At 45.6% G+C, this 12,500-nt stretch overlaps 2 protein-coding genes across 9 annotated transcripts in view; one reads left to right on the top strand and one right to left on the bottom strand.

Annotated features, from left to right (window-relative positions):
- LOC143288432 (uncharacterized) overlaps nucleotides 1-12,500 on the bottom strand; it is a 106,236-nt gene that overhangs the window by 88,166 nt on the left and 5,570 nt on the right. The window contains exon 1 of one of the 8 annotated variants that reach the window (XM_076596913.1): nucleotides 4,516-4,607. The exons of 5 other annotated variants lie outside the window; for them this stretch is intronic. The gene's annotated coding sequence lies outside the window, so the exon portion shown is untranslated. 2 more of the 8 variants (XM_076596910.1, XM_076596914.1) reach the window with 2 other exon arrangements.
- The window catches only part of LOC143288433 (FACT complex subunit SSRP1-like), a 52,327-nt gene continuing 44,398 nt past the window's right edge, over nucleotides 4,572-12,500 (top strand). Inside the window, exon 1 of the mRNA XM_076596918.1 lies at nucleotides 4,572-4,633. Coding sequence (XP_076453033.1) covers nucleotides 4,587-4,633 — 47 coding nt within the window. The 5' untranslated portion in view covers nucleotides 4,572-4,586. The remainder of the gene's footprint in view (nucleotides 4,634-12,500) is intronic.

The following is a 12,500-nucleotide window of genomic DNA, read 5'->3' as shown; positions in this document are numbered from 1 at the left end:
GACTGCCCGGAACCGCCGGCAGGGGAGACCGGCCAGATAGCGGGAAGACCTGCAGAGCAGGTGGCCACGCGCCCTGAATCCCCTCCCGTGGGGAGACTGCGGTGGCTTGGCCCGGGGTGGGCAAAGTAGAGGTCCCCCCTCCCCCCAAACACTCCCTCCCGGAACCAAAACTTTCTCCCCCACAGATGGAGGTGGGGGAGGGGGGGGGGTCGGCAGTGGAGGGAGGAGGGGAAACAGCAATGAAGCCCCTGAGGGCCGTCTCTGAGTGGGGACCAGGGTAACGGCCGGGCACGGCTTCACTTGAGAGTACGTGCCTAGCGAGTCCCCACCGCCAAGAGAAGACTTGCCACTCCCCCTTTTTCCTGCCTCGTGCTGGGACACCTCGGGAGGCGACGCTCGTACCCCCCCCCCCCCCCCCCCCCGCCCCCCTGATTGGGCTCCTGTATCACTTGGAAATATCAATTACGTTCTTCTTTCAGTATTTCCTACTTGAGGCACGCCATACAGTGTGGAAATGCGATTAGAATTTTCATTATGTGTGAAACCTTGGGGTATTCTACTGATCACAATAGGGATTGTCGAAATATAATTCACTGTTGTGTGTACGTGAATGATGTGAATAAGAATGGGGTTGGGATGGGGGGAAAGGAAGTAAACATGCTAAATGTATGCACACATACACACGCAAACGTACACATGCGCACGCAAACGTACGCAAACGCACACATATACACGCAAACAAGCACATACACACTTACAACAAAAACAACAATAATAAGAATAACATGCCGGCAATAGGCCTATTAACAATTATTATTACAACCATTCATTCTCAATAATAATTATGAAACAACACAGAAACAGTGACCACGCAACAAAAGCAACAATAAATTGCACACTCAAATCAACAAGAACCCAAACACACCACCAACACAACAGTTATTGTGCGAACCAAACAAAGCAAACAAAAAAGCGCTGCTGGCTATGCACACAAATCGCATCACACTAAACCGAACGACAACCAAAGCTATGAAATAATCAATGCCGATCAAGCAACCAATAATTGCCAACACGTTCTTTCTCCACCTCTCTCCTTTCCAATTCTCTCAACCCCCCCTGCCCTCTCCTACCCCCCACACCCACCATATCCCACTGCCACTTCCCTACTATCACTCCTCTACCCTTCCCTCCTTCCTCCCACAAAGATCAGGTTGGAGGAACGAACCATAGGCGTTCAAGCAGCTGGTTGATCTGACAGGCTGGCCAAGCCTATCATTCAAAGCAGGACATGTCCGAAAGGACCTAAGAATTTCTGCACCATAAGAGTGCAATGGCCTACACATGTATGGGTATTTGCGATACTTTCTCTTCTACCAAGCTCTGGGAAAACGTTGCAATGAATTATTATGATAAACCTAATTCACTCCCCAAAACATCCCCACCTCATAAAGAAAGAGAGAGAGAGAGAGAGAGAGAGAGAGAGAGAGAGAGAGAGCATTCTTCGATCACATGTGCAGCGACGCTAAACCAAACGCCAGGAGTGTGACTCTGGATTTCACAGCGTCAAACTCTCACCGAACCGACGCCGATATGACCTCCCCTCATTGATCAGACTGTCGTCTGTCTGACGAGCCATGCAGCCACGCTGTGCGTACGTGCTGTGCTGTGTTGCACGTGAGCTCAATGAAGACGGGCACGTCGGCGACTCGCGCACGTGGGAGGTTGGGGGTTCCTCACCTCTCTCTGTGGGGAGGGTGGTGGTGGTTGTACTGAGTGTGATTGTTCGTGCATGCATTTATATATATATATATATATATATATATATATATATATATATATATGTGTGTGTGTGTGTGTGTCTGTGTCTGTGTGACAGAAACAGAGACAGAGACATTGATAAACACTTACAGACAACCACACAGAATAAACGAGCTCCCACTTGTCTGAGGCAGAAACAAACGAAGTCCAAAGGTATCAACCGATTGTCAAATGGTGGACAGCATATATTATGTAAAAGTATATTATATAGAAGTATTAGCATGAGACAGTAAATATATTACATATATACTTCAGCAGCAGACTTTCCTGTACTTCAGGTCACGAAGCTCTTGACATGGAAGATCGCACTCATTCAGAAACTGTAAGCCTGGTTTGCAATTTGTTGTTGACAGCTGAGACGACAAGCCAGACAGAATGTTCATTCGCACACAAAGAGAAAGTGGAGGAGACTAAGAGAGAGAAGGCGGGGAGGTACGAGGCCAGAGAGACAGACAGAGAGGGAGAGGGAGAGAGAGGGGGAAGAGACACAGAGAGAGAGACAGAGAGAGAGAGGGGGGGAAGAGGGGGAGGGGAGAGAGACAGAGAGAGAGAGGGGGGGGAGAGAGAGAGAGAGAGGGAGAGAGAGAGAGAATGAGAGACAGACAGTGATAGAGAGAGAGAGACTGAGAGAGATGGGGACACACACACACACACACACACACACAGATGGAGTGATAAAGAAAGACAGAACTCAGAACCCTTTTAATGTCAATAGCTTAACAGCCCTAATGACATGGGGGTACAATCACAACAAAATAGTTTTTTTTTTTAAATGAAGACAATCAAAATATACAATATGTGAAAATCAATCGATACATAATTTCGACCATCCAATTTACACGTGTGATAAGAGCAAATCCAAATATATTATTATATCTGCAGAACAGGACAAAACGTTCTTCACACACTGTATAGCAGTCTACACAAATTCAATTTCTCTATGAACAACAGTTAGTGATATTTGTCCGTTTTCTTCGAAGGTTATGTGCTTCGGCAACACATTTTGCAAGTGACCAGATTGGATTTTCCTGGTGTACATTAAGTACATTAAACAAATCTTCGTTCTTTGCGGAACCTGTTTTAAACTTAAAGACAGAACACTTTTCACGAATAACAGCGTACGCTTTACAATGAGAGAGAGAGAGAGAGAGAGAGAGAACAGGGAGAGAAAGGAGGGAGGGAGGGCAAGGCAAGAGAGAAGTTTGATTTTTTTCTGCTGATTTTTCTTCCACCTTTATACACTGAAATTTTTGCACTATAAAAAAAACAAAAAAAATCTGACAAAGACAGAAATTCAAAGTAAGGAAGTGCTGCACAGAAATCTTGCGTTCTGAGTGCTTAAAAAGAAGGTAAAGAAAGCCTTGAACCGATAGTTTTCACACAAACACACACACGCAAATACGCATACACACACACTGAAATACACACACACATACAAACACAAAAACAAAGTATACGCACACACGCACACAAACACACATGCATTGCACACACAAGCACGCATGCATTGCACACACAGACACGCATGCATACAAATACACACACGCACGGACACGCACTGAGGACTGGCATGCAAGCACGCACACACAGAAGACACACACAGGACTCAGGTGCACACACACACACACACACACACACAACCTCTTTGCTCCTGCAGTCTTTACCCGCCTTTCTCATTCCATCTCCCTCTCTCTCCCTCACAGTCTCATTGTCTCTTTCCCCCTTTTCTTTCTCCAGCAGTCAATGTAACGCCTCTCTCTCTCCCTCTCACCCATTTCCTCCTTCAAGCTAACGCATACACGCACTGCACTCTGAACAATTACAAGCCAACTGATTTCCACCAACACAGCGATAACAAACAGTCTCTGCAAGCTCTTGACACCATTTTCCATTTCTTACTGTGTGAGACTGTGTGTTGGATGCAAAGAACAATAACAACAAAAGGAAAGGAAAAAGTTAACAAATAAACATAACACATCAGCGTCAAAATTAAAAACAAAATATTGTTAGTAAAGTAGGATAAGATATCAGTGAAAGTGGTGTATCTTTTGATGTGAATGTCCTGTCCAGGTGGTATAAGCGTCAATCTCCTTTATCATATATTGTTCTCACCGGCGGGCTGACAAAATAAAACAACAACAAAAAAGCAAAACAACAACAAAAAACCGCCTACGATACATATGATATTGATATACATGACAAGCACTAGCAGTCGTCACTTAATACGCGTATTCATAAACAATGATACCGTACCAATTCCAAAACATAACACACTGACAAAGGAACGCCCAACAAACAAACAGAAACCGTAATTAAATTTAGACGAAAATAAACCGATCTCAATTTTCTTCGCATTTACACACACGCACCACACCATTTTAAACCTAATCATCTTACCTCGACACACACAGACTGTAACGAATCGACTTTCTCAAAACTGTCGTCTGCTCCGTCACTGTAAAGTATCCCAAAACTTTTATTGTTATTATTATTATTATTTTTTTATATAATCTCCAACCCCAAAAGGAACAAACACCAACCACAATAACCAAAAATTCACCACCGTCATCCACCCATGCAATGTTGTCCCACAAAACGTATGTCAAACTTCCAGCTCGACAGACTGAAGAATCATGTTCCGAAAAAGTTACAGGAGCTCCTAAATAAACCCCTCGCTCGGTTACACGCACAGCTTACAAATGAAGAAGAAGAAGAAGAAACAACCCGACAGACTGCTTTCCGACGCGTGCTGTTGTGTACATGTATACATGCTCCCCTCCACGCAGCTGTCGCGCGGCTTCATTGTCGGGGCTGGGTGAGTGATAGGCCTCTCTCTCCGCACTACAAGGACGGAACTTTTTTTTTTCTGTCTTTGGAAAAAAAAAATCTTTTTCTTTCGTGCACAAAGCGCAGTTGTGTGGGTTGCTGCCGTTTTAACGTCTGTCTGAGCACACAACGCCCCAGACAGGTATACGCTGGGCTTGACTCGCTTTCCGAGTCCGAGTCTCCAAGGCCGTTAAAAATTACGATTGTCACCACACACACACACACGCATACACACACATCAATTCGTTCCCCCCGTCTCTCTCTCTGCGCCTCCTCTCTTTCTCTATCTGTGTGTGCATGAATGCGTGCGTGTATGTGCGAGAGTAAAGCACGTATGAATGCACGTATTCGTAAACGCGTGAGTGTGTGCATTTGTGTACGTGTGTCCAGGCATGCGTGCATATTTGTGTGTGTGAGCGTCTTTGCTATGTTTTGTGTGCGTAAAAGTACGTATACGCGTTCTCAAAAGCGTGTCCGTGCATGTGTGTGTGTGTGTGTGTGTGTGTGTGTGTGTGTGTTTGCTCTTCCTGTTGTGCTAATTAGGGCAAGGTCTACTTAATTAGCTATTGCGTACATAACTGGCGGCATTCGAGTAATGATGCTGTATGATGATATAAACTACTGTAAATGTCGTGCTTCCGTCCATGTCGCATTGTGTGTGCGCGCGCGCGTGTGCGTGCGTGTATGTGTGTGTGCGTGAGTGTGTGTGTGTGTGTGTGTGCGTGCGTGCGTGCGTGCGTGTGTATGTGTGTATGTGTGTGACACTGACAGACAGACAGAGAGACGGACGAAAGGATCCACCATCAAACGACCACTACCTGCAATCTGTAAGCACAGGTGTTGCCTGCTTTATTAATAAAGATGAGCTATGTGCTGACTTCATCATCAGCGATCATCCCCCCAAAACGTGCGCAGGAAAAAAACAACAAAAAAACAACAAACAACAACAACAAAAAAACAACAACAAACAAAGCTGTCACCATTATTAAGAAATAAGCCGTCGTGAAGTCTGCACAATATACTTCCACAGCGACAACGGGGTAAAGCAAACCAGGTAGAGCGATGACCACGTATTCTTAAGTCTTGGGTTCGATTCCGCCAGGTACACTGAATTTAATATTGCCGGAAAAAAATAACCCCCTCCCCCCCCGCGCCCTCCCAGCAATTTATTTCAAATAATTCAAGAATCAAGACAAAATACAGCACCTACCTGGTCTTGAAAGTTAGAAACTTGAGCTACAACAAGCCTGAGTATGCATCGTGCTTTTTCAAAGTTTCAGCACCCAGTTTCCTTTCTGTCTGTGTCGATGTGTTGTCGTGTCGTTGTGGTGGAGTTAGTGTTGTATTAGAGATATATTATACACAGAGGAGAGGACTGGGTCCCGCCTTCCTATGCCGAGCCCTTGTTGTCTCGTTCGTCATTTATCACATGGATTCCCCCGTCTCCTCAACGAAGGCAGCAGTACGTCGCAGGTCCTCCAGTCCTCCATAGAGCTTCCGGGCGCCGCTGGGATCGGGTCGGGCCAGGTTTTCTCTCGGAGCGCTTTGTGGACGGACAAGACTGTAGCAGATGTTCTGTTGTCTGGCTGCCTGTTCTGCAGGGGCACTGCTCTGTGTCGCCGATACGGAGTTTCGTGTATAGCCGAGCCCTTTATACTGTGGGAATAAATTAAAACTGTCCCATGCCTGAACGTAAATAGAGCCAAAAGACTATGTGACACTTTACCTTAACCTCTCCACCATACCAGCTGGTCTGGTTATAAATATAATACCTATATATATATAGGCCTGTGCCTCAAAGGCTATAAATCGTGATAGAGACGTGAACGTAAAAACCAAGTTGTAACTAATTCAGATTTACTGTACACACTTCACGCACATCCACATAACACACACACACACACACACACACACACACACACAGAGAGAGAGAGAGAGAGAGAGAGAGAGAGAGAGAGAGAGAGAGAGAGCAAGCTGTAACTCAGTACGGATTTACTGTACACACTTCACAGTCCCCGCAATGTGTATGTATGTATGTGTGTGATACTGCATTATTACCCGAGCGCGCAAGACAGCACTTGATCATCATGTCTGGACGGACTCACCCATGGATATATGCACTCCCGCACCACATAATCAGGTACACACGCGTGCACACACACACACACACACAGAGCAAGCTGTAACTCAGTACAGATCTACTGTACATACTTCACAGTCCCCGCTATGTGTGTGATACTGCAGTAATACACGCACGCACGAGATAGCGATATATATATTTTGATCATCATGTCTGGACGGACTCACCCACATTCACTCCCGCAGCACATAAACAAGCACACACACACACACACACACACACACACAGAACAAGCATGTACGAACGCACACATAACACACACACACACACACACAGAGCAAGCATGCACGCACACACACACACACACAGACACACACACACACACACCTGAATGTTAATTAATCCGAAAACCAACACATTAAACGCACCCCGTCTCAACCGGACAGAAAGCATTAAAGGCAGTATTTACATATATATTCAAACAAGCTCAACAATGAGCAATAGCTGAATTCATTCAAACAACACGCGAGAGAATGTGACGAATGTTAAGACAAGAATCAAGTCAGAAACCATTGTGTTTCAACCGCGCGACGAACCGAGCAGGTGGAAAGCATTGTCAAACAAGCACAAAACACCACAGCATGGGTATTGGGTGTACACTGGACGCAAACATTATCTGTCTATTCTTCCATGCTATTTCGGGGTGACAGAGAGAGAGAGAGAGGGGGGGGGAGGGAAGGAATGACGGTGGGTGGGAGAGAGAGGGGGGTGAGGTGAGGGAGAGAGAGAGGTGAGGGAGGGAATGAGGGTGAGAGAAAGGGAGAGAGAGGGGGGGGGGGGGAATGAGGGAGAGTGAGAGAGAGAGAGGGAGGGAGAGAGAGAGGGAGAGAGAGACAGAGACAGAGAGAGAGAAAGAGAGACACAGAGAGACAGAGATAGAGAGACAGAGAGAAAGAGACACACAAACATGTATGCACACAAAGAACAGGGACTGAAAGAGAGGTGGGTGAAGAGAGAGAAAGGGTGGGGGGATGAAGAATGAGAGAGGTTGGAGCAGGAAGGAAAACGACGGAGAGAGAGGGGGGGGAGAGAGAGAGAGAGAGAAAGAGAGAGAGGGGGGTCGAGAGAGAGAGAGAGAGAGAGAGAGAGAGAGAGAGGGGGGAGGAGAGGGAGAGAGAGAGAGAGAGAGATAGTGAGAAAGAGAGAGAGAGAGAGAGAAAGGTGGGAGGAGAGGGAGAGAGAGAGAGAGATAGTGAGAAAGAGAGAGAGAGAGAGAGGTGGGAGGAGAGGGAGAGAGAGAGATAGTGAGAAAGAGAGAGAGAGAGAGAGAGAGGTGGGAGGAGAGGGAGAGAGAGAGAGAGATAGTGAGAAAGAGAGAGAGAGAGAGGTGGGAGGAGAGGGAGAGAGAGAGACAGAGAAGCAGACACAGAGACAATGCCGAATGGAAGACTCGAAACGATATAAAAGAAAGGGGGCGGAGGAAAGAGAGAAAGAGAGAGAGAGTGAGAGAGAGAGAGAGAGAGAGAGAGAGAGAGAGAGAGAGAGATCTATACAGACAGGCAGACTGGGTAGAGGCTATTGTCCCGAAACTTGGGTCCCCCCCCCCCCCCCCCCCGCCCCCCCCTCTCTCTCTCTCTCTTTCTCTCCAGTGCGAGGGTGTCTGCGTTCTTACATGAAATGTAAATTATACAATATTAGCTCAGTGCTAGTGTGTAAAGAGTCAGGTTGCTGGCTCGTAAGCACTTGTTAAAACTAAAATAATTGTTTTGATCAAAGGAAGGATGACAGAACAACAAAAATGCCGTGTGTGTGTGTGTGTGTGTGTGTGTGTGTGTGTGTGTGTGTGTGTGTGTGTGTGTGTGTGTGTGTGTGTGTGTGTGTGTGTGAGGGTGAATGCATGGGTATGTGTGTGAATGCGTGTGTATGTGTGCATGCATACACGTGTGTGTTTGTGTGTGTGTGTGTGTGTGTGTGTGTGTGTGTGTGTGTGTGTGTGAGTGCGCGCGCGCATATGTGTTCGTATGTGTACGTGCGTGTGTGTGAAAGTGTAATGGGAACTGCGAATTTTCTCGAAACAGTGGTGGAACCGGTTTTCACTGAAGCTTGTGTCAGTACATGTATGTGTGTGTGTGTGTGTGTGTGTGTGTGTATATATATATATATATTGTGTGTGTGTGTGTGTGTGTAAATCTACAGGAAATGATCGATCATTCCGATATCACTTTAGCCAGGGTCAGAAAACTTAAGAGAGAAAAAAAAAAAGGTTGGGCCATAAGGTGGAAAAAAGGAGTGAGAGAGGGGAAAAAAGTGCAAAATAAACGAAAAAAGAAACACTAGGAATTCGCTCGCTCTTTCTTTCCATATATCTTATTGCTGTAGTGAATACTTTGGCTTTCACTTTGTTTCTCCACCCCCGTAACCCACCCCACTAAAAATGTCAAAATCCGCACAGTTCTTACTCTTTTACCCACTGTAAATACACTTCCATCCCCCATACATCACTAGTTTGTGTGTTGAAGATACACATCACACAAAATAAATATACAATAACATATAGTTTTCCCTCCTCTTGCATACATGTATACTTCTACAGATGTATCACTGAGTACATTAAATGTATATTTTTTCTGCTCGATTCTTTATTCCTTTTTCTCTTTGCCCATCTCCACACGCACGCACGCACACACATACACACACACACACACATCCACACAACACAGCACGCGCATGCACCCACTCATGCACGCACACGTGTTCACACTTTTTAACCTACGTGCACCAGATGACACTCAAACCTGCCTTCTGCCCAAGTATCAAGTGTTTTCAAGGTGAGAGATAGACGGCGAGTATAGATCAGCTCTGACAACAGATGTGCGGAGTTCATTTACACAGAGAGACACACACAGTTAGAGAGAGAGAGAGACAGACAGACAGACAGACAGAGAGAGAGACAGAGACACAGAGAGAGAGACATGGACAGAGACAGAAAGACGGGGAGAAAGACAAATAGAAAGATATAAAGACAGAGGCAAACAGAAACAGAGACAGACAGACTCATAGATAGACGATAGATATAGATAGATAGATAGATAGATCTACTGATAGACACACAGACAGACAGACAGAAGAAGGAGGAGGAGGAGGAGGAGGAGGAGGGAGGAGGAGGAAGAGGAGGGAGAGGAAGAAGGACGGGGAGGACTGAACAGAACAAGGCTGTTCCCCGATATCAAATCACCCATGTATACGCCTGGATCCTTTGCAGAATGTTAGGCGTTGGACTTACCATTCCTCGGAGAAGGCTAGAACGGCGGAAGGAGAGGATTAGATCCCCACCTTTCCATGCCGATCCCAAGACACGGTGTGTAAGGTACGAATTCACTGAGGTTACAGGACCTTTAACAACACATCTGTGGAGTATAATGTATAAATTCACTGAGGTTACAGGACATTTAACAACACATCTATGGAGTGTAATGTATGAATTCACTGAGGTTACAGCACCTTTAACAACACATCTGTGGAGTATGATGTCTGAATTCACTGAGGTTACAGGACATTTAACAACACATCTACGGAGCATAATGTATGAATTTACCGAGGTTACAGGCCCTTTAACAACACATAGAACTATGGAGTCTAATCCCTCTTGAACCTGCTGACTCGGTCCAAAGTGCCCAGCACGGGACAAACACACTGCTGTACATGTGCATGCCCAGGGCTTCCTAGGATTCCAGTCCTGTCCCATGCAGAGCGGGATCGTCCGTACATTCGAGGTCCATGTTTTCTCTCGTGTCCGTATGTTGTCTTGTGTCCGTGTGTTCTCTTGCGTCCATGTGTACTCTTGTGTCCGTATGTACTCTTGTGTCCGTTCTCTTGCGTCCGTATGTACTCTTATGTCCATGTGTTCTCTTGTGTCCATGTGTTCTCGTGTGTCCATGTGTTCTCTTGTGTCCATGTGTTCTCTTGTGTCCATGTGTACTCTTGTGTCCATGTGTTCTCTTGTGTCCATGTGTTCTCTTGTGTCCATGTGTTCTCTTGTGTCCATGTGTTCTCTTGTGTTTCATGTGTACTCTTGTGTCCATTTGTTCTCTTGTGTTCATGTGTACTCTTGTGTCCATGTGTTCTCTTGAGTCCATGTGTTCTCTTGTGTTTATGTGTACTCTTGTGTCCGTGTGTACTCTTGTGTCCATTTGTTCTCTTGTGTCCATGTGTTCTCTTGTGTTTATGTGTACTCTTGTGTCCGTATGTACTCTTGTGTCCATGTGTACTCTTGTGTCCGTATGTACTCTTGTGTCCATGTGTACTCTTGTGTCCGTATGTACTCTTGTGTCCATGTGTTCTCTTGTGTTCTCTTGTGTCCATGTGTTCTCTTGTGTCCATGTGTTCTCTTGTGTTTATGTGTACTCTTGTGTCCGTATGTACTCTTGTGTCCATGTGTACTCTTGTGTCCATGTGTTCTCTTGTGTCCGTGTGTTCTCTTGTGTCCATGTGTACTCTTGTGTCCGTATGTACTCTTGTGTCCGTGTTTTCTCTTGTGTCCATGTGTACTCTTGTGTTAATGTGTACTCTTGTGTCCATGTGTACTCTTGTGTCCGTGTGTTCTCTTGTGTCCATGTGTACTCTTGTGTCCGTATGTACTCTTGTGTCCATGTGTACTCTTGTGTCCGTATGTTCTCTTGTGTCCATGTGTACTCTTGTGTCCATGTGTTCTCTTGTGTCCATGTGTACTCTTGTGTCCATGTGTTCTCTTGTGTCCATGTGTACTCTTGTGTCTGTATGTACTCTTGTGTCCATGTGTACTCTTGTGTCCGTGTGTTCTCTTGTGTCCATGTGTACTCTTGTGTCCGTATGTACTCTTGTGTCCATGTGTACTCTTGTGTCCGTATGTACTCTTGTGTCCATGTGTTCTCTTGTGTCCATGTGTACTCTTGTGTCCATGTGTTCTCTTGTGTCCATGTGTTCTCTTGTGTCCATGTGTACTCTTGTGTCCGTATGTACTCTTGTGTCCGTATGTTCTCTTGTGTCCATGTGTACTCTTGTGTCCGTATGTACTCTTGTGTCCGTGTGTTCTCTTGTGTCCATGTGTACTCTTGTGTCCGTATGTACTCTTGTGTCCGTGTTTTCTCTTGTGTCCATGTGTACTCTTGTGTCTGTATGTACTCTTGTGTCCATGTGTACTCTTGTGTCCGTATGTACTCTTGTGTCCATGTGTTCTCTTGTGTTCGTATGTTCTCTTGTGTCCATGTGTACTCTTGTGTCCGTATGTACTCTTGTGTCCGTGTTTTCTCTTGTGTCCATGTGTACTCTTGTGTCCGTATGTACTCTTGTGTCCATGTGTTCTCTTGTGTCCATGTGTTCTCTTGTGTCCATGTGTACTCTTGTGTCCATGTGTACTCTTGTGTCCATGAGAACATGTGTACTCTTGTGTCCATGTGTACTCTTGTGTCTGTATGTACTCTTGTGTCCATGTGTACTCTTGTGTCCGTATGTTGTCTTGTGTCCATGTGTTCTCTTGTGTCCGTATGTACTCTTGTGTCCATGTGTTCTCTTGTGTACGTATGTACTCTTGTGTCCGTATGTACTCTTGTGTCCATGTGTACTCTTGTGTCCGTATGTACTCTTGTGTCCGTGTGTTCTCTTGTGTCAATGTGTACTCTTGTGTCCGTATGTACTCTTGTATCCATGTGTTCTCATGTGCCCATGTGTACTCTTGTGTCCGTATACATGTACTCTTGTGTCCGTATACATGTACTCTTGTGTCCATGTGTTCTCTTGA

Source organism: Babylonia areolata, chromosome 12, assembly GCF_041734735.1.
Source record: "Babylonia areolata isolate BAREFJ2019XMU chromosome 12, ASM4173473v1, whole genome shotgun sequence".
In the NCBI taxonomy this organism is placed as follows: Eukaryota; Metazoa; Mollusca; class Gastropoda; order Neogastropoda; family Buccinidae; genus Babylonia; species Babylonia areolata.
This window is presented reverse-complemented; position numbering and strand designations above follow the sequence as displayed.